General features: G+C 55.9%; 9 protein-coding genes across 11 annotated transcripts; all 9 read right to left on the bottom strand.

Annotated features, from left to right (window-relative positions):
• Nucleotides 1-680: 680 nt before the first annotated feature.
• Nucleotides 681-3,082, bottom strand: ABB37_05580 (hypothetical protein; the record flags this gene model as incomplete). The annotated part of the gene is made up of 1 exon (XM_015803660.1): nucleotides 681-3,082. Exon 1 carries the CDS (start codon nucleotides 2,595-2,597, stop codon nucleotides 681-683), a length of 1,917 nt encoding a protein of 638 aa, XP_015657485.1. The 5' UTR covers nucleotides 2,598-3,082.
• Nucleotides 3,083-3,799: 717 nt separating this feature from the next.
• Nucleotides 3,800-6,066, bottom strand: ABB37_05579 (hypothetical protein; the record flags this gene model as incomplete). Its single annotated transcript, XM_015803659.1, has 1 exon — nucleotides 3,800-6,066. The coding sequence occupies exon 1, from the start codon at nucleotides 5,681-5,683 to the stop codon at nucleotides 3,800-3,802; it is 1,884 nt and encodes a 627-aa protein (XP_015657484.1). The 5' UTR covers nucleotides 5,684-6,066.
• An 889-nt stretch (nucleotides 6,067-6,955) lies between these two features.
• ABB37_05578 (ppg3-related protein-like protein) lies at nucleotides 6,956-10,306 on the bottom strand (the record flags this gene model as incomplete). The annotated part of the gene is made up of 1 exon (XM_015803658.1): nucleotides 6,956-10,306. Exon 1 carries the CDS (start codon nucleotides 10,097-10,099, stop codon nucleotides 6,956-6,958), a length of 3,144 nt encoding a protein of 1,047 aa, XP_015657483.1. The 5' UTR covers nucleotides 10,100-10,306.
• Nucleotides 10,307-11,405: 1,099 nt separating this feature from the next.
• On the bottom strand, nucleotides 11,406-13,864 carry ABB37_05577 (putative mitochondrial aspartate aminotransferase; the record flags this gene model as incomplete). 2 transcript variants are annotated; one of them, XM_015803656.1, is made up of 1 exon in its annotated part: nucleotides 11,406-13,864. In XM_015803656.1, the coding sequence occupies exon 1, from the start codon at nucleotides 12,726-12,728 to the stop codon at nucleotides 11,406-11,408; it is 1,323 nt and encodes a 440-aa protein (XP_015657481.1). In that variant the 5' UTR covers nucleotides 12,729-13,864. The 2 variants fall into 2 exon arrangements, with proteins under 2 accessions (XP_015657481.1, XP_015657482.1); XM_015803657.1 differs by having other exon boundaries at nucleotides 11,406-12,781.
• A 2,103-nt stretch (nucleotides 13,865-15,967) lies between these two features.
• ABB37_05576 (putative CMP-sialic acid transporter) lies at nucleotides 15,968-17,251 on the bottom strand (the record flags this gene model as incomplete). The annotated part of the gene is made up of 1 exon (XM_015803655.1): nucleotides 15,968-17,251. The coding sequence occupies one exon, from the start codon at nucleotides 17,249-17,251 to the stop codon at nucleotides 15,968-15,970; it is 1,284 nt and encodes a 427-aa protein (XP_015657480.1).
• A 1,468-nt stretch (nucleotides 17,252-18,719) lies between these two features.
• ABB37_05575 (putative CMP-sialic acid transporter) lies at nucleotides 18,720-20,440 on the bottom strand (the record flags this gene model as incomplete). Its single annotated transcript, XM_015803654.1, has 1 exon — nucleotides 18,720-20,440. Exon 1 carries the CDS (start codon nucleotides 20,001-20,003, stop codon nucleotides 18,720-18,722), a length of 1,284 nt encoding a protein of 427 aa, XP_015657479.1. The 5' UTR covers nucleotides 20,004-20,440.
• A 1,031-nt stretch (nucleotides 20,441-21,471) lies between these two features.
• Nucleotides 21,472-23,088, bottom strand: ABB37_05574 (putative CMP-sialic acid transporter; the record flags this gene model as incomplete). 2 transcript variants are annotated; one of them, XM_015803652.1, is made up of 1 exon in its annotated part: nucleotides 21,472-23,088. In XM_015803652.1, exon 1 carries the CDS (start codon nucleotides 22,792-22,794, stop codon nucleotides 21,472-21,474), a length of 1,323 nt encoding a protein of 440 aa, XP_015657477.1. In that variant the 5' UTR covers nucleotides 22,795-23,088. The 2 variants fall into 2 exon arrangements, with proteins under 2 accessions (XP_015657477.1, XP_015657478.1); XM_015803653.1 differs by having other exon boundaries at nucleotides 21,472-22,919.
• A 606-nt stretch (nucleotides 23,089-23,694) lies between these two features.
• On the bottom strand, nucleotides 23,695-25,779 carry ABB37_05573 (hypothetical protein; the record flags this gene model as incomplete). Its single annotated transcript, XM_015803651.1, has 1 exon — nucleotides 23,695-25,779. Exon 1 carries the CDS (start codon nucleotides 25,354-25,356, stop codon nucleotides 23,695-23,697), a length of 1,662 nt encoding a protein of 553 aa, XP_015657476.1. The 5' UTR covers nucleotides 25,357-25,779.
• Nucleotides 25,780-26,475: 696 nt separating this feature from the next.
• ABB37_05572 (hypothetical protein) lies at nucleotides 26,476-26,861 on the bottom strand (the record flags this gene model as incomplete). The annotated part of the gene is made up of 1 exon (XM_015803650.1): nucleotides 26,476-26,861. Exon 1 carries the CDS (start codon nucleotides 26,737-26,739, stop codon nucleotides 26,476-26,478), a length of 264 nt encoding a protein of 87 aa, XP_015657475.1. The 5' UTR covers nucleotides 26,740-26,861.
• Between the last annotated feature and the right edge of the window lie 17 nt (nucleotides 26,862-26,878).

The raw sequence follows: 26,878 nt of genomic DNA, 5'->3' as shown, positions 1-26,878 counted from the left end.
AACGAAGCCAGAAAAAGATAGTAAGACAATGAGAGTATAGCACGCGTCTCACAGGTGTGTGTCTGCGCGTTGCTCTAAGAGAATAATAAGATCCTGTGAAATGATAATGGCAACAAAACAGAAGCGACTTCGCCGCCTTTTCAGAAATGCCGGCGTACAACGACGCTACCTCCCCAATAACACACACACGCGCAAAGAGAAAGATGAGGTGAGTTGCTGCTACAGCGCGAGAGACGAGCAGCGCCGGGCCGTCATGAGATAGAGGGAGGAAAGAGAAAAAGAGAATCAAAGGAGTGAAGATGAACGAAGCAACAGCGAGCACCACATCGAACAACAAAAGGACATCACCGCTACCCACTCAAGGATTGCAAGTTGCGGGATAGGGGTAGGAAAGAGCATCGCAAGAGAGTGTGCCTGAAGCGGCCAGATTATGTGGGGCGCTCAGCGCCGGTTAATGGCTGTCTTCCTTGCCGATTTTTGTTTTGTCTTTTTAACGTGTTTGCAGCGTGTGCGTACGCGTGACGTGAAGCGAGCAGCCCCACAACGCGCATGCGGGAGGGAGGGAAAAACACCGTCGCTTTTACGGGCAAGAATGGCAACAACAACACACCCAAGCAAACCAAACAGAAGCCAAGCAGAAGAAAACAAATGCAGGATTCTCGTTTTCGATTAGGTGGCTTTCAGTGCTTTTTGATCTTCGCCAACGCCAGCGGCTCCTTCGCGTTGAAAGCAGTCTTGTGCATGCTGTAGCGATGCAGCCACTTCGCGTTGTGCGTCTCGCCGACGTAGCGGCCGTGTTGCTGGAGGAGCTCCATCGCGAAGGCGGGGCTCAGTGTCGCGGACGGCGTCGGGTAGATGAGGTGCAGAAGGACCATCTTGCAGATGGCGTCGTGTATGGACCACATCTCATTCACGGGGTAGTAAGGGAAAAGAAGCCGACAGAGAATGACCAACGCCTTTAGCGCCTCGCAGCCGCCGCCCTGTTCGGGGCTTGTTTGCACCAACGCATCCCGGCTGACAGTGCCGGCGATGGCGTCGTCGTCACGAACCGCAGCGCAGCGCGGCAGATAGAACTCCTGCAATCCACAGGGGCCAAAGAGACTCTTGATGTCCACCAGGATCGACTGCGAGAGACGCGGCTCACTCAGCTCGTCCAGCACAAGGTTCACCATCCCCGTCAGGCCCACGGCCAGAAAGTACAGCAGCACCCGATAGACCCAGTGCTCCGGGTGCAGCTGCAGTCGCTCAGTCAGCACCAGCTGCTCCCGCATCCACGCCGCAAGATCCGTCGCGGTGCGAAACGAGGTGCTGTCCGTGAAGGAGTGCATAAGCTCCTCCTGCAACAGGGAGCGCTGCTGGTCTGTCCACGCAATCGGTGCCCCGCACACGCGACACGGCTCCTTCGCTTGCAAAAGTGGGTCGCCCGCGGCGTTCACGCCCATCAGCGCGGAGTGCGAGTACGCCTGACAGGACGGGCACTGCACGAACTCCGAGATGGCGGTCGGCGCACTGTCGAGCAGGCACCGGTCACACTGACACCAAAACAGCCACGACCGCAGCAGCTCCCGCCGCCTCCCGACGCCCAAGACGAAGTGTGCGTCGCTCAGGTACTTCACGTTCATCAGCTCACCGGGCTGGATGGCGTCCACCGCGATCATCTTCACCGTCTCGTCGGCGCTGCTGTACTTCATGGCGATGTTCGCGTGGCAGCTGTGGTTCGCTAAAGCGCACGTGCGGAAGAAGCCGGAGTGGAAGCAGTTGTAGCGGCACATCAACGAGATGCCCAGCAGTTCGCGGAAGGCGGGCTCGGGTACATCCGGAAAGCGTGCGCGCAGGTAGCTCCCGATGGTCTCACGCGTGTCGGCGTCGATCTCTTCATCGGAGCGCGGCCAGGCGCCGGTGAAGTCCTTCTTAAATGCGGTCCAACGAGCACTCATCGCCACCTGCTCCGGACGCAGCCTCTCCGCAAAGTAGCCGACAATCGACTCCGTCGTCAGGTCCGGCTGCGCCATTAAACCCTTCTCCTCAAAGTCTGTCCGGGAGTACTTTTTCTCGATAAAGACCGCCTCCATCGGTTGAAACGCACGCCGACTTATCATCGCCACACCTCCGGCGTACTCCACCAGCTCAATATCGGGTGACAGCCGGAGAAGGCCGAGCTCGTCGCACAGCGGCTCCTCCACGGTACTCAGCGTGGCGGCCGCCTCAGTCGCAGTCACCCGCTTCAGCTCCTTCTCTTTCCGAAGAAGAGGACGGAGGTAGCGCAGGGAGTGCACGAGGGCGTCGAATGGGAAGCCGTCACGCCGACGGGCTTCGATGAAGCGCAGCCACGGCTTCCACGCGGTGGGATCGATCTTCGTTGCCGTCGCGGCCGCCTTCCAGCTGCTGCGGAACTGGTTACAGCTCAAATAGGCGTTCGACATGTTTGAGTACAAGAGGCTGTGCAGCGCGTTCAACTCGACGGACACTGCCGCCGAGCTATCTGTGGCTTCGATTTGACGAATGCCTGCGCGGTATTCTTCGATGGCACCGGCAACGTCACCAGCCGCGAACTTCGCGTTGCCGCTGTTTTTAGTGGCCGTGACAGCAGCCTCCATGTGCAGCGCTGACGTTGTTCTGCTTTCCTTAGCTTTTGTGCCCCCAGACGCGCAGATCATTTAATGCGTACAACGAGTTCGCTTCTAAGAGTTGTGTGAGGAGCTTGCGTACAGTATTTTCTTTTCTTTTCTCTTTTCTTTGATGTTGTGGATGTAGACGACGTGGTGGCTGTGAAAGAGCGCAGAACAAAACAACAGTCCCCGGCCGTCAACGTACAGCAAAGAAGTGCGAATCGGTAAGCGCTACGCGACAGAGCTGCGCGGCAACGGGAGTGGCAGAGAAAAGGAAAAAAAAGAGGTCTGGGCGGTGCAAGTCTTCGCGGTGATGCACAGTTGAAAACAAACAGACAAGAACAAACGGAAAGAGAAGGGGCCTCGTCGATGTATCCACAATGAATGAGAGGGGTTTCTTTATCGGCTGTGTAGCCCAATCCCTAACGAGCAAAGAAAAAGAAAAACGCAGTGAAGACGCGTGGTGAGGTGCTGACCACGCAAATACCATGCAGAAAGGAAAATGCAGGGGAGAGAGGAGGGGAGGGGAGGAAGGCGTAAAAAGACAAAAGAAGCAACGGTGCTGAGCAAGGAGGAGAGAACGACGAACACGTCATCCGTCCCACCAGTGACATCGGCGAAAGGATAAACAACGAAGCGCATGCATGTACTTCGTCCGCCGTTTCACGGATCCTGTCGAATCCCCTTCCTCCTCTGGGAAGGCACCATCATGGAGACGTCACTTGGCGATAGTGAATGAAAACGTTTGTCACCGGCCGACCAGTTCTACATTGTGCGTTTTCTGCCCACGACGCTGCTCCGTGTCAAGTCAACCTCGCTGATGCAGCGCCGTTGAAGGTAGAGGGGCTGGGGGTGGGGGAGGGGGTGGGAAACTGCTTTGATGTTGAGTGAAGGCAGCGACTTGTAAAGCGGTTCAAAAGACGAGGAAAGCAAAGCAAGACAAAAACCCCCACGAGCAACTAGAAAAACCACGCAACAACCATCCCTGTCATCCAGCCTTCGGCCTGAGGGTTGAACCTCCGTAGCTGAACGTCGCACCCATGCAGCGCGGGCGGTTGCCCTCCACCTCCAACGCAGTGCGTCGCCTCTTCCCCGCTGATGCCGCCCGTTTCGATTTGTAGAATTGCTCTTCCCTTCCGCGATCGACAGCAAACATCGTGCATCGTAGTCGTTTCTCCTGATGTGCGTGCTTACCGAAGGTAGAGTACGTCTCGCCAGCTAATTCGATGATCCGCGAGGTCTGACATGAGCACCGAGGCGAGCACGAAGTGATCTTGGTAGGCCCCGCCGGGCAAGGAGGCGAGGAACCAGTCCATCCAACGACGGTAGTTCACGTAAATAAAGTAGCTCCATCGTCCAATGACCCGCGCAGCATAGGAGGCGTCCGCGTTCACCGACAGCGGCAGCTCGCCCGTGTAGTTCAGCCACTCCGGCTGCGGCTCCGGCGTCTGCGTGTCCTCCGCGCCCGGAGGCAGCACAAACACCTTCGGCGGGCTCGGCACCGCTGCGGTGAAAGGGAGGGCAGAGGTGGGCAGCCGGCTACGCCGCGCGCCAGCGCAAAGCGGAGACGACGCACCACTACCGCTCTCGAAGCGGCAACGGGCCCGGTGGACGTCTTGGACCGCCTGGCGAAGGCCCTCGTGCGTCTCAGCGGCAGCTTCGCGGAGGGCCTTGGTGTAGAGCAGTCGTACGCGTTGCTGCTCCCACCCGCCGCCCACCACCGTTACCCCGTACGAGCGACCCAGCCACCACCACTCCCAGCCCTCATGGACAGACCTGGCGGTGATGCGCGGCGCTTCTGCACGTCGTGCGTGACGTCGCAGCAATGTCTTCTCCAGAAGCTGCTGCAGCGCTTTTGCAGCGAAGCGGGCGCGTTTGTTAGCGTCGGGGACGGCGATGGCGACAATCCCTGGAAGGGTGAGGTGCACCCGCTGCGACTGAGTGCCGTTGACGGGCCATTCCCACATCCGCGGAGACTCCCACGAAACGTCGTCACTGCTGCTGCTGTACGTATCGCTTGTGGCGAACACCGTCACACGTGGCCTCTTCACCTCTGCCTCTGTGACAGCAAAACCACTACCACCATCATCAACATTGCCGCTGCCGCTGAGGCGAAGAAGGGCGGCATCACTGCGACGCAGCCACTCTGCACCCAGGATCAGCGCCGACGGTCGGCGGTGCTGGGTGCCGCCCTCAGCGCGCGCCAGCGCACTCACCGAGAGGAGGTGATGCAAGGAGGAGCGCAGCGCTGCGGAAGAATCATCGTGCGAGAGCGCAAGGCGCCGCAGCAACGCCGAAGGCGACACAGCAGGAAGGGCGGAGCTGTCAAAGGACGGAATGGGCTTCGAGGGTGCCCCGTGCATCCACGCCCCCAAGGTAGCGTACGGCGCCATGGACGCTCGAATAGACTCCGCCACTCGCGTCAGCTCCGACGGCCAACCGGCAAGCGCCGTCATGCCAAAGAGCGTTTCTGCAGGCTGCGACAGGCGGCGTAGGTACTGCAAGCCCAATGCAGTTTCTTCTGCCGAGCCGGCCAACAACAACCACGGTGACCCGGTGAGGAGCGCGTATCGAAAGCCTTCCAACAACCGTTGCGCGTAGGGGGCGGAGACGGCGGCCTGGTCGGGCGACAGCCACGTGCTCTCCACCACCACTGCCGCCATGGGGAAATCGGAGAGGGCTGCGGCGCTGTTTGGAGAGTAAGAGGCGCCCACGTCCGCCGCCGTCGACCCCGCGCCATACCCGCGGTGATTGGCGATGTCCTTGTCGGTGTCGCCGCCCTGCTCATCGCCACTGGCCGCGGTAGAAGGCCTCGCACTTGGCCAGCGATAGTTCTGGCGAAGGTAAATCTGCAAGGAAGGCGTTGACGCTACCTCAGTGGCCGCCTCAAACGTCAAGCCACCCTCACCGCGTACGTTCAGGGCAGTCGTGTCCCGTACAATGGCAGCGTTCAGCACTCTGACGTCGCTCTGCGCCATCCACAGGCGAAACCCCGTGTCGTACGCCACATACATGAGCAAGATGCCGGAGAGCAGGACCGTTTTCGCGAGGCGGAGATGCAGTGGTTGGTCCATTTGTGATTCACCAACAGCAAAAAGATGAAAGAAAAAAAATGGATCGGAAGTGATGGCGCGCAGCTAATGAATAGGTGCTATTCGCTGCTGAGTGGAGCACAACTCTTGTGTTCGGGTTGCACAGGATCGACAGCTTCTCGAGTCGCGAGAAGGCTAGAGGGAAATATATATATATATATATATATATATATATAAGGCTTTTTGTGTGAATGCGGGTGTGTGCCGCGGGTTATATTGCAAAGCATGAATGAGACCTCTCCTCCCAACGTAATTTAAACCGCACTGGCAAGGCTAGTGCGGACTGTATGACAATTATTATTAGCAGAGGAAAATCCGATGTGCCAGGCTACGTGTCGTCGCTGCTTTCGGTGGTGCAATCCGCTTTCACGATTCATTCATTTGTTAGAAACAACAGCAACGAGACAACAAAGAGGCAGTGTGGATTGGAGAGGAGAACGGTGTGAGATGGCAGCAGTTTGACACCCATATGTTAGCGAGCATACTATTCACATGTGTGCATAATAATAGAGGCTCACATGCGCCTGCAAAAGGCGCGTGTGTGTGTTTGAGGATGAAGTGACTCGGATCAACAACGATTCGACACTGCGCAGCCGCCGAGGCAAAGCAGCGCGCTTCCCTGCTTTTAGATCCTCCACCTTCTCCATACGTCAACGTATCACATGCATGTGTGTGTGTGTGTGTGGGTGTGCATATTTTCCCTCAACTGTCGTGGCGGTATCTCCCGCCGGAAAGTTAAACAGCGGCAGCGGCAGTGGCCACGGACAGCCGGCAACGTGGGTGAGCAGCCTCACCTAACAGACAAGACAGAAGAAATGAAGGCAATAAAAAGAGACGTCTTCAGGTGAAAACAGGAAAAATAATAACGGTAACAGAAACGAGTGGCGGAAGAAGGCCGCGAAGCACCAACACGGCAAAGATGTTGACGTCCATTGACGCTGCGCCTGATAGAGCCGTAGAGGAAACAAAAGAAAATACCAGAATGAGTGTGAACTCTACACCCCCCAAGACCCACAGCCGTTATTCTAGAGAGTTCCTCGTCCGGCTCGATGGAAGTTCGTTGAAGGTGGCACACAAAACGTGCAACGACGAAGCAAGATGAAGGTTGACGCACGCACCTTCAAAGGAAGAAAAGAAAGCAATCAGACGACAGAGACAACGACGCCTGCTCTAAAAACAAAATGCGTCTTCCCACGCATCAGTTCGGCATCCTTCACGACACACACACACACACACACACACACACACACACTCCTACCACGTTGGGAACTTCAGTCTTTGTGGTTTCTTTGAGGCGGCCGAGGCAGAAACGGCCACTGGCACCGCGCGAGTCGGCGAAGTAGCCATCGAGAGTGCAGGCACGGTGGACTTCCCCACCGCAGGCGTGCTCTGTACATTGGATGCGAGGGGTGTGCTGCCTCCGCTGCTTGCGCCATCGTCTTCGTCATCATCGTCAAACGAAGATTTACGCGGGTGGCTCGACTTCCGCGTGAGCACCACCGTCGTAGCTTTTCTACTCGCCGGCTTCACGGCCGCCCCCGCTTTTTTTGCAGCAGGACGCGGAGGGGGACTGGAGGAGGCCGTGGTGATGCTCAGCGACAGCGAAGACGTGTCGTCCTCGTCGCTCTCCGCGCTTCCCCTTCTGGCTTGTTCGATGGCCCGCATCGTCTCATCAATTGAGATGCGTTTGACCTGCACGGTGGGCTGCTTGACGTCCGAGCACTGTGTCGGATCCACCTTTGAGGACGCTGCGTTCATGTGGGGAGACGTGCGGGGAGCAGCAGCAGCAGCGGCGGCGGTGGCGGCGGATGGCGCGGTCTTCACGAGCAACCTTTGCTGCTGTTGCTGTATCGCCGTTGCAGCCGCCTTCTCCGCCACAACGGGCGCGTCTTCCTCACTATCGTTGTCATCATCAAAAGAGTTGTGCACCGCCTGCGCTGCTGCTGCCGCTGGTGGTGGTGGTACAACGACTTCTACTATCTTCGACGTGGCAGAAGATACCGTTGGACGCGGCACTGCCACAACATTGCCAAGGGATGGTCGTTTGACGGAGACGGAGCTGTGGGAGCTAAGGGAAGAGGCGGAAGAACCGGTGGTGGTGATGGTGGTGCGCTGCAGGTCGGGCATCTTGATCGTTGTTCCGCGAGGCGCCGGTACGGGGGTCGCAGGCTGATCATCCGACAGCACGGAGGAGGACATGGATGCGGAGGAGATAAGCGGGGGAGACGACGCGTGTGTCGTTCTCTTACGTGTCTTCTTTTCATCCGCGCGTGTGTCTTTGCGTTTGCCGTGTGCGGCAGCCCGCGTGTCCTTCACCGCCGACATCTCCGAGTGCACCGCCGGCGGCACTCCTGCTCTCTTCGCGGGTGCAGCGGGGGAAGAAAACGCAGACGACGCTGACGAAGTCGCCGGCGATGAACTTCGACTTCCACTGCGTGGCGCGAAGGCGCGAATGAGTGCCACGACAGGGCTCTTCACCGCAGGCGTGGAGTGCCGATCGCAGGCCGTGTGCGGCGAGCCGTTGCAGTCGGGTGAGCGCTGCCTCAGCACCGTCTCCTCCACCTCCACCGGTGTGCGGCTCCGGAAGAGAGACGGCATCGACGGCGAGGGACTCGTGACGGGCTGTGGGTAGTGCACGGCGGGGTGTGCACCGAGTCGGCGCGCCTCCTCGCGCAGCTCGGCGATGGGCTTCGTGACGAACGGGACGCGTGTCGGTACGGCGCTGCCACCGCCAACACCGGCTCTTCCCGTACCGCCGGCCGCGGCAACCTTTTCGATGGAATTCGTTGAGGACTTCGTTTTCAGAGGCACGTAGGGGGCGGCGTAGGCCTCGTAGCTTTGCGAACTTGCACTGCCGGCGAAGCTGCCCACACCGTTCACGTCACGGGGACTGACCCCAGTCGTCGCGGTGCTCGTCGCCGCCCGCAACTCGCCGCGCAGCTCCATCAACTTCTCCTTCAGGTGTCGCACCTCACTTTTCTTCTCTTCATACAACGAGGCCCACGTTAGGGAGGCCTGCTTCTCGTAGATGAGCCGCACCAGGTTCATCTCGTACTGCACCAAACTGGACTTCGCGTCCACGGCATCACAGTAGAGATCCGAGACCGTTTCCTGGTAGTGGTGGACGCGGCTGACAAGACCGAGAAGGCGAGCCCAGTCGGGAAAGCGGAGCGCATTCGCCGTCTGTGAAGGCACCACGCCGGTATCGCCTGCACTGTGATCGGCGTCCTGCCCTTTCGACGTCGTCTGGTTGTGCGTTTCCTGCTGCGTTGCTGCACTGGCGGCGGCGAGGGCGGACGCTACGAGCGCGCCTGCCGTTGTCGCCGCCACCGCCGTCTCCTTCTTTGTTTTGGTCTGCTGCTCGTCGAGGATGGCCTGCATCTTGCGCGGCATCTCCGACATCACATCCGCAAGTCGCGCGTACTCCTGCTGCAGAAGACTGCGGACAGTGGCCGTCACCGATTGCGCCAACTGCTGTTCCTCCAATCTTCGCTGATACTCCTGCGTGGCCGCGCTCGAGGCCGCGGTGATGGTCGCCGTTGCGTGTGCCTCTTGCCGCATCATGTCGGCCAGCTTCAGCTCGTGCTTCAGCGCGGATATCTGTGTGTTGAGCTCCATGGCTCGGCTGCGCTCCTCCAAGATTCGGAGAAAGGAAAGAGTTCGCATAAAGCTGTACGTGATGGTGTGCACGGCCACGTGCTCGTCGCGCTCCAGCTCCCCTCGCCGACGCATCTCTTCAAGTTGCAGGGCCATCGAGTCACGCCCGGCTGCTGTAGCAAACAACAGGCGATCTTTTTCCCCGCTCTCAATCGTCAGGGTCTGCACCTCTTCCTCCAAACACACGATGTACCGCTCTGCCTCGCTGTAGCCGGTCAGAAACGGGTTCGCGTCGCCAAGCTCGTGGTCCCAGCCGAACGGTTCGTTGACCGAAGGCCGGCGACCACCACCGCCCGCGATCGAGGAAAGATCCGCCTCACTTACGGGCAGACGCAAAGAACGCTGAGTCGGTGGAAGCTGACACGGTCGGTCGCTCACTTCGGTGTACTGATACTCGTCCAGCTGTGATTGGCTTTCGTTCCCTGGAGAGCGGTGATGACGATCAAAATGGCTTTGAGTGAAGAGGAGCCCTTCCAGCTCCTCCAGCCGGCTTTGAGGCCGCGGTGCGTAAAGCCCCGACGACGAAGATGCGGCCGGCGGGTGTGACGGACTCTGACGCGATGACCGGGGAGAAGGACTCAGCCTCATCCCACGTGGATCGGCGTGGTAGTCACCGCCGTGATTGCGGTAGTCGCCGGGGAGGCCACCAAGCGCGGGATTTCTTTTGCGCTGCGCCCTCTTCAGCCACCGGTCAAAGGAGGACGATGAAGCCGCAGCCGCGTTGGTGCCGCCGGAGAGCATTCGCGCGTGCGTCTGCGGTATTATAAATAACAACGGACAATATATATGTGTGTATCTAACAAGAAAGAGAAAATGCGTACGCAGCGAAATCGCAGTCGTCGACGTCCGTGCGTGGGGGTTGACACGGAGGATGCTAATTGCATCCAGGTTTGCGTGTGTTTGTATGGGGGGAGGGAACCCGTCTTCTCAATGCGCGCTCACCGCCCTTGCGAGATGGAACGCGGGAATACACGCGATTGTGGATGCACATGGTACGAAGGTGAGAAGACAAGAAAGTTCGAAGGAGTGAGAGAGAGAAAGAGAGAGAGAGAGAAGTGGTCCTTAGAAAACGTACTGGGTGGGATGAACGGCAGCGACGGCGAAGTCGATACACGTACGTGCGCCTTGGTGGAGGTTGCTGAGGAGGAGCATAAAATCGCAGCCCCTTCTCGTTCTTCTTTTTACTTAGGGGGATGGGGCCTACGCCTATGACACATGTGGTACAAGATTATTAAAACCCCGTTTCGTGAGCATCCCCCCCCCCCTCCCACCCTCAGCCACCGACTTCGTTGCTGCGTAGTACGTTCTACTGACAGACAGCCGCTATTGTACCGTGCACCCCAACCTACTCGCTGCCACGAGGCGTAGGTGCGCTGCCACGTCGATGCGTGCGGTACCGACAAACACACACACACACACACACAAACGCGGCGAAGAAATTTGACAAAATAAAAAGAAATGCGCCTGAGGAGCTCATTTTCTGGCACATGCAATAAATAAAGGGGAAGTAGAAAATATGGGACAATGGAAGTAATAGTAATAGTCTTGGTTTTGTTTGTTTTCTCTTAGAACGCTCGCATGGGTTGACAGTAGAACCAGCTACTGCGTAGACGAAGCAGACACACCCGCACACCGCCACGAAACACACGCACGTATTTGTCCACCCGTGGGAAAAAAAAAACAAAGAAATGAAAGAAAAGAAAAGTCCGGTGTGTATTGGAGGGAAAACAGGAAGAGCGATAGCACGGAACACAACACTTACGGTGATGCCCAAATACGAGAGAAGGAGCACAGTCAACGCGGTGGACGGCAAGCTCGCTTCGTCATCTCTTTGCTTCCTACTAAAAATGCTACATGGAAGTTTATCAATGCCCTCGTCTTCATCTTTCCCAACAACCTTTCCCCTGAAAAGAACAACCATAGAAACGTAAAACCAATCAACGGTTCACAACACGAACTACGCGCCACGAATGTTAATGCACATCGTAGTCCCGCTCGTGATGTGTGCGTGTGCATGTGTGTGTCTGGGTATCGTTCGCTGGGGCCGCTAGTGCGACACAATGTCGTGGATCGCCTGCGCGGTGTACGCCACATTCTCAATGTTCAAGCCTGAAAAGGCGAGGCGGCCATTGTGGTTCAGGTAGACGCTGTACTTCTCCTGTAACCGAATCACCTGCGCCTCTGTCAAGCCGGTCAGCGACATCATGCCGACGCCCTTCTCGAGAAACTCCCAGTCGCGCGTCGAGCCGCAGGCGCGCAGCTGCGCTACGAGGCGGTGCCGTGCGCCCTCCAGCCGCTGCGCCATCTCGAGCAACTCCGTCTTCCACTGCTCGCGCAGGTGCGGTGTGCGCAGCACCTCATCCGCAACACGGGCTCCGAAGATAGGAGGGTTGCTGTACGTCGCCCGCGCCGTCGACTGCAGCTGCGTCAGCACGTTTGCCTTCTCCTTCTGCGTGGTGCAGCGAATGTGCAGGGCACCGGTGCGCTGCCCGTAGAGACCGAAGCTCTTCGCCAGGGACTGGGACACGAGGTACGTCGGCACGTCGTGGCGGTTCACGGCGCGCACCGCATAGGCATCGCGTTCAAGGTCGCCGGTGGCGAAGCCTTGGTAGGCCATGTCGATGAAGGGAATCAGGTCACCGCGGCGCACGACGTCGATGATCTTCTCCCACTCGTCCGGCGTCGGGTCACAGCCGGTGGGGTTGTGCGCGCAGGCGTGCAGCAGCACAACGGATTGCGGGGGCAGCTGGCGGAAGTAGTTCAGCATTGCATCGATGTCCAGTCGGTGGGTCTGCATGTTGTAGTAGGGATAGTGCTGGTAGTTGATCTTCAGGTGCTGCAGGATGTTGTAGTGGTTCGTGTAGGACGGAGAGGAGATGTGCACGGTGAAGGGCCGGGTGGAGTCTGCGTAGCGCTGCAGCAGCTCCAGACCAAGGTGTAGGGCCCCAGTCCCGCTGAGGGTCTGCGCCGAGGCAATGCGGTCGCCTTGCACGTCCATCACGGACTTCCCAAAGCAGAGCGCCTGCATGCTGTTCACAAACGACGGCAGACCGGCGATGGGGGCGTAGTCCATCTGCATGTCGCGCTCCGCCACCGTCACCATGGCGGTACGGACGGACTTGAGTATGTACGGCTTGTTGTGCTCATCGCGGAACACGCCGATGCACAGGTTCACCTTGTTGGGGTTCGTGTCCTTCGCGAAGTCCGCCGCGATGCCCATAATGGCATCCGGCGGCGCACGCGGGACAGCCGCGAAGTATGCCGTCGAGGCGTGGCACCGCGCCGTGTGCAGCGGCGTACTGCACAGCGACATCACGCCCAAACCGGAGGCAGCGCCGGGTAAGGCAGTGCTGCTCAATTGACGAAACATGACAACAAAAACGTGTGCCTTCTCTTTCTGAATATAAGTTCGTTGACGTCGCTAAGTGATGCACAAGAGAAAAAGGGAAAGCGGCGCCGGAAGAAGAAGTCGACAGAGAAATCAACAGCACAAGAAGTACAAAGCAGTTCGAGACAGAAAAGACTCGTGCTGTCGTGCTGTTTGCAACGGGATTAACCTACACCCTACAAATCATCACCTACCAACAGGTCAAACCTTTACATGAGAATTACATGAATTTATCTTTCTTGGTTTTACAACACACTGTAAATATCAATAGTTAAATACATGCAAAGAAAACAAACTATTCAACAGACTCTACGAAGTGGGTAGCCCGCCTTACGCTTCCCCGCTGGGTGGGCGGGGAGTTCAGGGTTGGGCGGGTGGGAAAAACTAAAAGATGGAAGAACTGCTGAATTCTAGCAGTTGAGAAAGAGAATACAAGAAAAGGGGAAAAGAGAGAGGTAGGATGAATAATTCTTCAGGCTAGGTCATTCTATTCGCAAGCTCCAATCGCGATGTGTGTGTGTTTGTGTGTGTGATCCCTCCAGGAGAAAAACTAAAGAAAAAACGCGGCGCGGCGGCGAGATAGCTTTCAGCAAAGGAAAAAACAACAACTGCTGGTATTAAGAAGAGAACGCTGCGGGAGGAGCACCGGGCGACAACAGCAGCAGTCGCGCAAAAGCGAAGCGAATAGATAAATACGATACCAAGAAGGACCTCGAGCAGCAAAGATGTCCGCCAAATTTGCGTCCTCTCGTCGCGGCCCGTGAGGAAAAGAAAAGGAAGAAAAAACCCGGTAACAGGAGAAAACAGTTGGAAGAAAGCAGGGAGATGTTCACCACGAAAAACAGACAAACAATCAAGAAGTGGACTGGCGTTACAGCGGATCAGCAAAGGAAGTAAGCGGAATAAAATGGCGCCGCGGATACTAATTGGGATACATGAACGGCGCAAGCATATACGAGAGAGAGCGAAGACGACAAAGGACGCCCCGCATGCAGTACCCACACCGACGCAAAGAAAAATGAGAAAACAAAACAGAAGAAGAATCGAGATAAGACGAAGAGGCCGAGGAGAATATCGTTGTGTCCCGTTACGGAGAAATAAGTGTGTGTGTTGTTTCTTTTGAAGGACCGCAGAAGGAATCGTGCTCGAGGGAGAAGAATCCAAAGACAGAGGGAGGCAGAAGAAGAGGATCAAAAAAAAAAGGCATAGTAGGGGGACAATAGGGCGTGCCAAAACGACACGGCTCGTGTACCACCGCCCCAGCAAGGGAAAATCTTGCGAAAGAGGAGAGAAATGCAACGAAGCGCACATGCCATCACGGAAAACGTGTGGCGTTGGAAAGAGGGTGCGGGTCGACTTGGCCGTCGCCACTGCCGTCGCGTGTCTTCGTTATTCCCCCCTTTCCCCTCCAAAAGGCACTTCGTACGCACCCGCGTATGAAAGCCTGCACACAGAGGGCCTCGTAGGAGAAGATGTGCCACCGGAAAGCACTTCTGATGTTTGTCTTTGCTGTTTGCGTGAATACATAGCCAGATCATGCCGCCACTCCCCCACTCTCCATCAGGAGAGAGAAAACAAAACCACTTGTTTCGTGCACAGAGAATAGCCGCTCTTCTTCCACCACGCTCCCCCATCAGCACGTGTGGGGAATACGAACCTTTCACAGAAGGCTACAAAGCACCTTGGTGATTGCGCTACATTGTCGTTTCGTGCAAAGCAGGTTGCAGTCATTTCAATGAGCAGAACATATGCACACGTTCCGACAACGCACAAACACGCTCAGCTTCTATCTTGATCTTTCGATCACCTTTCCTTGTGGGCATCTTATCGATGTAATGCAAGAACAAGAAAGCCAGAACAAACCCGCTGGGCAGCTTCCTTCGTTGCGTTGAGGGTTCGCTTTGTTTAAAGAGGCATTCAAATCAGCAACGACATTAGAACAAAGACAACCGAATAAAACGAGTTGATGAAATCCTCCTTGATGAGTTTAGAAACAAGTAGAAGATGTAAAGAAAAGTGAACAGCCAAATGCGCACTACAGTGAAACCGAAAGAACAACACGTGACTTTGGACAACGCAAGAGTCAATAGAAAACAAAAACACACGCATGCATTTTGATGATCGCTCACACACACAGACACACACACGCACGTCAAGAATACATATAGTGACAATAAAACATAAGATAAATAATACGTACGTGAGCAAAGTGGCGACCATGATGAGAGGAAAACCTCCACCTTACAAAATACCATCGCACCGGAAAAGGCACAGACCTATGCCTCACCATTAACACAAAAACGCTGCTTTCTCAGTTTATACAACACACTTTACTTATTCATGAATACATCCAAATACCAACACAAAACAAACCTATTCAACACACTTTACGGAGGGGGTGTAGCCCGCCTTACGCTTCCCCGCTGGGTGGGCGGAGGAATTCAGGGTCGGGTGGGTGTAGCAGAAAACAACAACAACAAAAAATGCATAACTGCTGAATACTAGCAGTGGAGGAGGAGAGAGAAAAGGAAAGGAGAGAGAGAGATCGGATGGACGGGTCCCAGGCTAGGTCACTCAGTTCGCAAGCTCCAATAATAAAAAAAACCCTGGTCGACTTCTCTCTCTACCCTGGAAGGAATGAAAAAAAAGCAAGAATAAGAAGGACGAAGGAAAAGGGAAAGCAAGCAACGTGTAAGCAAGCATCGTCGCATCCCCTGAACTGTTTTCTCTTTGACTTTTCATCAAGGGCTCGCGGCGTTTCTATTATTTAAAGATCGAACCAATGAGAACTTTACGAAAGGGAGTTTCTCGCGGACTCAGAGCGTCGGCATTTCCACCTCGTGGGGTTGGAAGAAAAGGAGGCGGGGCGGCGGCAAAACAGAAAACAGCCTTTCCTGGAGAGAGGTCGACTGGAGGGGAGAGAAAGGGAAAGAGAAAGTATACAACGTGTTGTCTTCGATTCATCTCCCGGCGGATGCTTCCTGACGCACGCTCGCAGAAAAAAAGCTCACTTTTCAAAGGCGATCGCTTAAGCCGTGCCACACCCCTTTCTCACAGGGTTTACCACGACAAAGCAATAAGTTGCTAGAGATGGCCTCCTGCTTTAATCCCGTTATCGGAGCAGGCAACACACAAGGCGGCTCCCGCCATTCCCGACAAGTCGTCGTCACCGACAACAATAAAATAAATCTGAACCCACGCTAGACCACAAAGGTGTGTGCTCACCTCTTCACGCTGTACACGGTGATGGAGCTAATCACGAGGAAGGAACCCAGCAGGAACATCGGCTCGAGCGGAAGATTAAAGAGAAACACCGACGCCGTGCCGCTCAGCACAATGGCAAAGGCAGTCGAGAAGGATTTTACAATGTTGTCGCAGTAGCGCACAACCAGCGCGACAAGGATGCCGCCCATCGCCTGCAGCACCACAAGAAACCACACCAGACCCGTAAACCCGTCAAAGAAGGTCGCGAAGAAGCCGCCGAGTCCGCTGCTCGTGTCCGACTTCTCGTCCGCCGTCCAGATATCGCGCGCAAAGACAAAAGAAAAGTACACGAGCGAGAAGAAGGCGAGGTGAATGTTGCGAGCGGAGAGTGCGAAGTGGTTGCCGCGTTTCTTGTAAACGTACTCCGTAAAGACACCGGTAAAAGAGCTGAGGAGGGCGCCGGCGAGGGCGGCCAGCGTACCCTCAATCGACCACGACCGGTGAGTTTGCTCCGTCTCCTCTTCTTTATCCAGGCGCTGCATCGAGAGCTGCGCGAGGATGATGCCAACCGTCAATGCCATCAGCACCGCCCACCGGACCGGCGACACCCGAAAATCCAACACGACGCGCATCATCATCGCCAGGAACAGGATGCGCACCTGGTAGAGGATCTGGAACACCGTCGGGTCCAGGTGCTGCAGAGCCAAGATGAGCAGCAGCCCTTGGATGGTGTACAGTACCGCCGGCACCACCATCAGCAGCGCCTCCTTGTAGTTGCCATCGAGGCCGACGGCATGGCGCATGCGGGAAACGAACTGTGCCGAAAAGGTGGGGTGGGCGAAGAGGCGGCAGCGGAGGTAGTCGTCGTACACGACAGGCTTAGAGGGCGACGCGGGAAAAGCCGCTACAGGGTTCGTGGAGGAGACGGGGTTCCTCATGCCTTCTGCTGCGTCTACGCCTTCGAAAAAGATAGCGTTCTTGTCTTCTGGACACTGATCAGCATCCACATCGACGTCATCGAGCAGCACCTCCAGCTCCACTACCCGCATCTCGAGCAGCACGTCCACCATGCACCACACGATCGACATGCACAGCTTCGCAAACTCCGTCGTGGCGAGAAAATGCGTTGAGACGAGACGCTTTACGGGAGGCTCACCCGCTGTCCGCCGCATGTCCTGCAGCTGCTGCGCGTAGCCCATAAGTACAATGTAGCCAGCATTTTGGAAGGCGAGAAGCGCTAAGGAGATGACATTGAAACTGCAGAACACGCGCGCAACCCCGAGCTTTGAAGACAGCACCATGCTTTTTTTTTCCAGCTTTCTATAGCGTTGGTAAACACAGCGAAAAACAGGGGAAAAGCCTGCGAAACTAGACAGGTAGTATAGGAAGAAGTAGGCAACGTAAAATAACAAACCAACAAACAAACAGAAGGCAGCGGAATACCTCTCTTCACAGGATTAGCCCGGTGCGGAAAGAATTGTTAGCCTGGTGGAGAAAAGAAAAAACAGAAGAGAAAAAGAGAAGGTATGCCAAAACGGATGAGCGGGAAAGAAAGCCCCATAACTTGTATGTAGGTGCCAGAAGGTGCTTCCGAGCCCCAATAGGAACCAACCGTTTGACGGAAGCGCGAAACTCGAAGAGGCAGAAGCGCTGCTCAACAGATGGGCTTCACTGCACGTGTTGTGTGTGTGTGAGCGTGTGAGCGTGTCGAAAACAGTAAGTTCTGGAAACCAAGCCTTGCGAACGCGAAATGCAGCACGAAAGAAAGTCGAGGTATTTGCATAAGAGAGAGGTTGAGGGAGAGAGAGAGGAGGAGGGAGGGCGGTAGAGGATGCATGCGGTAGGGAGGTACGTTGCTACCGCTCAGCAACAAGAGCACCTACAAAAAGACGTTTTTGAATGCGCAACCGCACAGCGCCTAAAGGGATGCGAAAGCGAAAGGCGGAGAGAAGGAAGAACAAAGGAATAGCGCTTGCTTCTCTCACAGCAGAGGGGGTAGGGGGGTAGGCGTTCAACGGCGCAGCGACAACGACGAGAGAGGGCAGTGGAAAGTTCAAGCGCTTCGATTACGTGCGAAAAATGGGAGGGAGTTCGTCCACGACAGCACAACAAAACTGACAAGTAGAGAAAAGAAGAAGGAGAGGGGGGGGGGGTGTCGCTTGAACGCTGACATAAACAACAGCAGGGAACACGTTTCTCTTTCATCCTTGTCAGCGATGTCTTGGAGAAACAAACAAACACACACACAGAGAGGGAGGGATCTACTCATCCCCTTCCCTCCTTGCGCCTTCTTACAGGGCCGAGATGACTGCACGAGCGCCGCCCACATCCCACATCCTTCCCACGGAACCGTCAAAGCAACGTCCTCTCCGTTTTCTTTGTGCTTTTGCCGACACACACGCACGGACATGATTGCGCACGTCCATCGTTTGAGTGAGATAGCAAATACACAGCAAAGATTATGCCGCCCTCGACAGGAGCGAAGCTGGTTAAACGTAGAACGAAGCGCGATGCGGATAACACACGGCGCGTACCGCGCCGCACAAACCATAGCAAACATACACTCCAAGAAAATACATCACTACCAGCTGGAAACAAACGTAGTACACCGGTGCCTCAACAACATGTGTATCAAAGAAAAATCGAAGCCGCGGCGACATGAAACGCACACGACACCGATGGAATGAAGAGGAGACGGCAAAACGCCTGAATGCATAATCCACACAGAAGACGACAAGTTTAATTAAACAACGACAGCAGTTACTCCGCTCACCTCTTCACGCTGTACACGGTGATGGAGCTAATCACGAGGAAGGAACCCAGCAGGAACATCGGCTCGAGCGGCAGATTAAAGAGAAACACCGACGCCGTGCCGCTCAGCACAATGGCAAAGGCAGTCGAGAAGGATTTTACAATGTTGTCGCAGTAGCGCACAACCAGCGCGACAAGGATGCCGCCCATCGCCTGCAGCACCACAAGAAACCACACCAGACCCGTAAACCCGTCAAAGAAGGTCGCGAAGAAGCCGCCGAGTCCGCTGCTCATGTCCGACTTCTCGTCCGCCGTCCAGATATCGCGCGCAAAGACAAAAGAAAAGTACACGAGTGAGAAGAAGGCGAGGTGAATGCTGCGAGCGGAGAGTGCGAAGTGGTTGCCGCGTTTCTTGTAAACGTACTCCGTAAAGACACCGGTAAAAGAGCTGAGGAGGGCGCCGGCGAGGGCGGCCAGCGTACCCTCAATCGACCACGACCGGTGAGTTTGCTCCGTCTCCTCTTCTTTATCCAGGCGCTGCATCGAGAGCTGCGCGAGGATGATGCCAACCGTCAATGCCATCAGCACCGCCCACCGGACCGGCGACACCCGAAAATCCAACACGACGCGCATCATCATCGCCAGGAACAGGATGCGCACCTGGTAGAGGATCTGGAACACCGTCGGGTCCAGGTGCTGCAGAGCCAAGATGAGCAGCAGCCCTTGGATGGTGTACAGTACCGCCGGCACCACCATCAGCAGCGCCTCCTTGTAGTTGCCATCGAGGCCGACGGCATGGCGCATGCGGGAAACGAACTGTGCCGAAAAGGTGGGGTGGGCGAAGAGGCGGCAGCGGAGGTAGTCGTCGTACACGACAGGCTTAGAGGGCGACGCGGGAAAAGCCGCTACAGGGTTCGTGGAGGAGACGGGGTTCCTCATGCCTTCTGCTGCGTCTACGCCTTCGAAAAAGATAGCGTTCTTGTCTTCTGGACACTGATCAGCATCCACATCGACGTCATCGAGCAGCACCTCCAGCTCCACTACCCGCATCTCGAGCAGCACGTCCACCATGCACCACACGATCGACATGCACAGCTTCGCAAACTCCGTCGTGGCGAGAAAATGCGTTGAGACGAGACGCTTTACGGGAGGCTCACCCGCTGTCCGCCGCATGTCCTGCAGCTGCTGCGCGTAGCCCATAAGTACAATGTAGCCAGCATTTTGGAAGGCGAGAAGCGCTAAGGAGATGACATTGAAACTGCAGAACACGCGCGCAACCCCGAGCTTTGAAGACAGCACCATGCTTTTTTTTTCCAGCTTTCTATAGCGTTGGTAAACACAGCGAAAAACAGGGGAAAAGCCTGCGAAACTAGACAGGTAGTATAGGAAGAAGTAGGCAACGTAAAATAACAAACCAACAAACAAACAGAAGGCAGCGGAATACCTCTCTTCACAGGATTAGCCCGGTGCGGAAAGAATTGTTAGCCTGGTGGAGAAAAGAAAAAACAGAAGAGAAAAAGAGAAGGTATGCCAAAACGGATGAGCGGGAAAGAAAGCCCCATAACTTGTATGTAGGTGCCAGAAGGTGCTTCCGAGCCCCAATAGGAACCAACCGTTTGACGGAAGCGCGAAACTCGAAGAGGCAGAAGCGCTGCTCAACAGATGGGCTTCACTGCACGTGTTGTGTGTGTGTGAGCGTGTGAGCGTGTCGAAAACAGTAAGTTCTGGAAACCAAGCCTTGCGAACGCGAAATGCAGCACGAAAGAAAGTCGAGGTATTTGCATAAGAGAGAGGTTGAGGGAGAGAGAGAGGAGGAGGGAGGGCGGTAGAGGATGCATGCGGTAGGGAGGTACGTTGCTACCGCTCAGCAACAAGAGCACCTACAAAAAGACGTTTTTGAATGCGCAACCGCACAGCGCCTAAAGGGATGCGAAAGCGAAAGGCGGAGAGAAGGAAGAACAAAGGAATAGCGCTTGCTTCTCTCACAGCAGAGGGGGTAGGGGGGTAGGCGTTCAACGGCGCAGCGACAACGACGAGAGAGGGCAGTGGAAAGTTCAAGCGCTTCGATTACGTGCGAAAAATGGGAGGGAGTTCGTCCACGACAGCACAACAAAACTGACAAGTAGAGAAAAGAAGAAGGAGAGGGGGGGGGGGTGTCGCTTGAACGCTGACATAAACAACAGCAGGGAACACGTTTCTCTTTCATCCTTGTCAGCGATGTCTTGGAGAAACAAACAAACACACACACAGAGAGGGAGGGATCTACTCATCCCCTTCCCTCCTTGCGCCTTCTTACAGGGCCGAGATGACTGCACGAGCGCCGCCCACATCCCACATCCTTCCCACGGAACCGTCAAAGCAACGTCCTCTCCGTTTTCTTTGTGCTTTTGCCGACACACACGCACGGACATGATTGCGCACGTCCATCGTTTGAGTGAGATAGCAAATACACAGCAAAGATTATGCCGCCCTCGACAGGAGCGAAGCTGGTTAAACGTAGAACGAAGCGCGATGCGGATAACACACGGCGCGTACCGCGCCGCACAAACCATAGCAAACATACACTCCAAGAAAATACATCACTACCAGCTGGAAACAAACGTAGTACACCGGTGCCTCAACAACATGTGTATCAAAGAAAAATCGAAGCCGCGGCGACATGAAACGCACACGACACCGATGGAATGAAGAGGAGACGGCAAAACGCCTGAATGCATAATCCACACAGAAGACGACAAGTTTAATTAAACAACGACAGCAGTTACTCCGCTCACCTCTTCACGCTGTACACGGTGATGGAGCTAATCACGAGGAAGGAACCCAGCAGGAACATCGGCTCGAGCGGCAGATTAAAGAGAAACACCGACGCCGTGCCGCTCAGCACAATGGCAAAGGCAGTCGAGAAGGATTTTACAATGTTGTCGCAGTAGCGCACAACCAGCGCGACAAGGATGCCGCCCATCGCCTGCAGCACCACAAGAAACCACACCAGACCCGTAAACCCGTCAAAGAAGGTCGCGAAGAAGCCGCCGAGTCCGCTGCTCATGTCCGACTTCTCGTCCGCCGTCCAGATATCGCGCGCAAAGACAAAAGAAAAGTACACGAGTGAGAAGAAGGCGAGGTGAATGCTGCGAGCGGAGAGTGCGAAGTGGTTGCCGCGTTTCTTGTAAACGTACTCCGTAAAGACACCGGTAAAAGAGCTGAGGAGGGCGCCGGCGAGGGCGGCCAGCGTACCCTCAATCGACCACGACCGGTGAGTTTGCTCCGTCTCCTCTTCTTTATCCAGGCGCTGCATCGAGAGCTGCGCGAGGATGATGCCAACCGTCAATGCCATCAGCACCGCCCACCGGACCGGCGACACCCGAAAATCCAACACGACGCGCATCATCATCGCCAGGAACAGGATGCGCACCTGGTAGAGGATCTGGAACACCGTCGGGTCCAGGTGCTGCAGAGCCAAGATGAGCAGCAGCCCTTGGATGGTGTACAGTACCGCCGGCACCACCATCAGCAGCGCCTCCTTGTAGTTGCCATCGAGGCCGACGGCATGGCGCATGCGGGAAACGAACTGTGCCGAAAAGGTGGGGTGGGCGAAGAGGCGGCAGCGGAGGTAGTCGTCGTACACGACAGGCTTAGAGGGCGACGCGGGAAAAGCCGCTACAGGGTTCGTGGAGGAGACGGGGTTCCTCATGCCTTCTGCTGCGTCTACGCCATCGTGATGGGCGACGGCGCGTTTCTCGGGATGGGAACCGGTGTCAAAGGCACCATTCGCTTCCGCAATCAGTTCTTCTGCCTCTACTAAAATGCACTCTTCGTCCGCAGCATCCTGCTTCCGTTTCTGCATCTCCGTTAGGACGTCCACCATGCACCACACCATACAGAGGACAAGCTTCACAAACTCCGTCGTGGCGAGAAAGTGGGTTGGGAAGAACCGCTCTTTATGTGGTTGGCCCGCGACTGGCGGCGCCTCTTGCAGCTGCTGCGCGTAGCCCATAAGTACAATGTAGCCAGCATTTTGGAAGGCGAGAAGCGCTAACGCGATGGCGTTAAAGCTGCACAGATTCCGACGCAGAGCGAAGAGAAGAGAGGGCATCTGCCGCGTGTATCGAAAGATTTGCGTAGATCCAGGAGCAACGATCCGATTTCCGTAGGGACTCGAAAGACAGAAAAAAACAATTAAACCAGGAAAATCAGAACATTCCCTGCGGTGTTAGCGCTGTGGCGACGGAGCGGCCGTACGGAGTAATGAGTGAGAGAAGATGGTGATCATTGCTGCAGAGGTGACTGTGTCCGTGTCGGCAGGCGTATTTGACAACGAATACGCCAAGGGAACAGACTGAGAACCACTGGATCTGTTTGCTCCTTCTCTTCTGTTTTCCGCTTTGCTTCCACAGCCAACCACCAAGCAGAGAATCGATACAGCAGGATGACGGGATGGTAAGAAATAACTGCAGTTCTGCGCTGTACGGGGTTTCTGGGACGAAAAAGGGTGCGCTCTTCTCTGTTTTTCTTTTAAGTCGCACACACGCGCACTCGCGCACAGACACCCACACTTACATGCTCGGAGAGAGAGAAGCAAGTAAAGTGGCCTTGCTGCAGTTCTTCGTTTCATTGTCCCGCGATGCCTCACGATAACGCGAGAAGGGAGGGGGGGGGGGGGGGGGCCGGAGGAACAGCCTTTCGAAAATAGACGGCTTCTAATCTACGTTGTTTCGATTTTATCTGTTTTTTTTTTTTTGAGAAGCGGAAATGGTGTTGCGATCCCGCGGCAACACGCGTAAAGGAACTGTAGACACCGAAGTAGAACAAAAGACAATAGTGTTAATACACTGAGGAAAACAAAAAAAACGACGTCCATCTTCACAGATAGGCCCGCTCCTTTGCCGCCGAATACTGCAGGGTAAACCCTTCTTTTGATTTTGTTTTGAAGGCCTGACGGCAGTTCACCAGGAGACAAATTCGTCCTTCCCTCCATCACTCCTCTCCTTCCTGTTCATCCGTTTTTTAACGATGTCCGCCCAGCACGCACGCGCGACAGCTCGCACATCTGTTCAAAGGAAGCGTCATCTTCACTGCTGTGCGAGTATAAGGCGTGTACGATGTTGGCAAATGGGAGGTCTGTCGTTGCGTTGAGGTACCACAGCCGAGTCGGCGGAGCTGCCGTCACCGTCGCGAGCACCGCGAGCCGCACCGAGGCATTCCACAGCATCGGCGTGTACCACGGGAACACCACACGGAACCGCGTGAGAAGAGGCCGCTTGTACTTCCCCGCAAAGTGCCAAATGAGGGGTGTCACGGCCTCCGCAGAGCCGGGTACGCCGAGCACCGCGGCGCGGTATGCGCACTCCGGCGGACGAATTGCCTGTGCGTTGTGCCCGGCTGCCCCACCGCAGTCAAAACCAGCTCGAGGCACCAACTCCACGCGATGACCCGAGCGCGGTACCCCGGTGAGCCCGTCTTCCACCCGTCCACCGGAACGCAAGTACGTTGCGAGGGCGTCCTCTGGCTGTGTGGATTGCGTGATGGGCGTGCCGCCGACCTGAAAGACGCCCTTTTGATCCATCTGCGTGCTGATGACGAGACTGAAGCGGCCAGCGTCGTCGAGGCCGATAAGACCACCCGGCAGTCCATGCGGTCCGCGGTGGGGTTCCGGCAGCATCAGCGGTGGGAACAGACACTCTGCTTGCGTCGCCGTGCTCAGCAGCTGCGCTGGAGCCGCGTCCAAAGCGAAACTTTTTATCTCCCACCACCGCAGCTGCAGGTAGAGGCTGCCCAGCACGCTCTGATCGCACCACCACTCGTCTCCCTCATAGAACGTGTGAGAGGACATGAAGGCCTGCGACGCTGCCCACACACGGCGGATCGCCCACACCCGTGCCACCACCACCCCCGCATTGAGGTACGGAAAGGGGTTGACGCGGCGGTGCGCAGACGGCAACGGCACCCCCGCCTGCTGCGACCACGTCGACATCATTTGATCGATAACGTTGTAGCCGGTGGGGCAGAGATGGCGCGACGGATAGGCCTGCGCGTGCATGCAGTTGTATTCGGCGCTGAAAAGCACCGGCGGCTGCCGACGGCCAAGGCGAATGTCGCGCACGCGATAGGTCTCGTGCTCCGTTGCGTTGGCGGCGGTGGAGGCGACAAAGGCGGCGAGAGAGTCGTACAGGTCCTCGCCACTGAAAACGGCGTCGGCATCCACACTGACCAGCACGTCATCCTCGTCCACGTTGTCTTGATCGATGAACGAGCGTAGGAGTTCCATGCGACGGGTGAAGGCAAACCAGTTCCATCCTACCCCGATTACATTGAGTCGCACGCCCGCCATCGTGGCCGCCGTCGTGGTGGCCTGCGCAAAGTCGTCCATGCGAGTTGAAATGGTCACGAAGTGCGCCTTTACTTCCACCTTGCCGTCTTCTTCTTTGCCTTCGCCGCCTCGACGGGTGGCAGCGGAGGAAAGCGGCAGTCCGGTCGCGGCGCTCCACCGCACACCGGCTGGTCCACCATCCGCTGGGATGTGGCGGAAGCGATCCATGAGACGGGCCAACCGGCGCGACTGAGCCCCTCGATGTGCGGTGGTGGCGTTGTCGGCTGATTCGTAGAGCGCAGCAGCGGCATCGCACAGATCACGGAAGGGGGAGACACGGGCTGGCATCGGCGGTGCCAGCTGTGCGTCCGCCACCGGCTGCAGCCACGCGTCCCCATAAAAGGAGAGCAACACCGAGTACCCCACAAGGAGAGTCGTCGGGATGAGGAGGAGAACAAACACCGTCCATCGTCGGCGCCGTGCAGCCCATCGACGACGTGCGAAACGAAGAAAGCCACGCGCAGAGATGGATTTGTCTCTTCGGGAAAGCAGAGTCATTGGGAGCGAGGTATATATATATACACACACACAGGTCGGCTTGGCTAAGGCATAACCAACAAGTGTCGAAAGAGGCTCCACCACCACCACGACCACGACCTAAACGTAGATCAATGCGTGTTCAGCACACACGACCACGCCTACATGCTAGAGCAACGAGGACGGAAAAACTCAAAAGAGATCCTCAAAGCACTGCCATGTGTCTCGTAGCCTGTCGTGATGAAGTCCAAGGATTTAATAGCAAAAGACAAGGAGGTAGAACGCAGAAGCTCCAATGAGTGATGTTTGTCGTGAAAGCTTTCAAAAGGAAAGGAGAAAAGAGCTGCGGTCCGCAGAAGTCACCAACCCCCCCCCCCCTCCAACACGACCAGATGAGACAAGTGTTGATGTACCGAAGTAACGTACGACGACGAAAATAGTTTCCAAAGAGCGCCTTCTTCATATCGCTGCTCCGTTGTCGGCACTTCCCAATCTGAAGTTGGAACGTAAACCGCGGCCCTCGCTTGGTGCGTCGGTGTTTGCCGGCCTTCCTCTTTGTTTGAACCGCTTTCGCGCCTCTACCGCAGTCCACAGAGAAAGCATATCCCGCACACACACACACGTGCAACATGACACAGAAGGAAAAATAATAATCGAGGTGATACACATGGAGGCAAATAATATTAATAATTATAGTAATATGGCGCCTGGTGTACATGAGCAAGACAACCACCTCACGAACAAAGGATCGATATACACACACGTGCGTCCACACGCCGGGGAGGAGAAACGCAAGGCGATGTCACACTTCGCTTTTCACTGAGTGGCCCAATTCTTACTTGAGAGAAACAAAAATAGAGACTTGTTGGGCATAGGAATGCGAACCGCCCTGTCACCGGCTGCCTTTGTGAAGACAACGTATCGCTGCTGCTATGCAAACGGCGGCCTCGCACCAGCAAGTGTGGCTTCGTCGTACGATGCATCATTGAGAAAAAACCAGCAACTAAAGCCAAGCAGCACAGCCAGCAGAACAATCACTAAAATAACCGCGGAGTGCTGCAGGACACAACGCCTGCCGAGCACCACGCGTTGATCACCGTTCGTGTCAAAGAGCTGACGCGTCTTCTTCGCATCATGGTAGATGAAGTGCTCCTCGTCCGCTGCGGCGTCGTCGCGGCGCCGTTGACGCTTCATTGTGTTCTATCCCTCTGCTATTGAGGTGGTGAGATAAGACTACTGAGACGAAGACAAAAGGTTGCGGATCTCTACAAAAAGAACAGCAGAGATCTGTGGATGCCTAAACTTGTGCGGCTGCTGTCCGTTGAAGCTCGAA

The sequence above is a fragment of the Leptomonas pyrrhocoris genome, assembly GCF_001293395.1.
Source record: "Leptomonas pyrrhocoris isolate H10 chromosome Unknown, whole genome shotgun sequence".
NCBI classification, from domain to species: Eukaryota; Euglenozoa; class Kinetoplastea; order Trypanosomatida; family Trypanosomatidae; genus Leptomonas; species Leptomonas pyrrhocoris.
The sequence above is the reverse complement of the archived record's forward strand: the minus strand, read 5'-3'. Positions and strand labels throughout refer to the sequence as shown.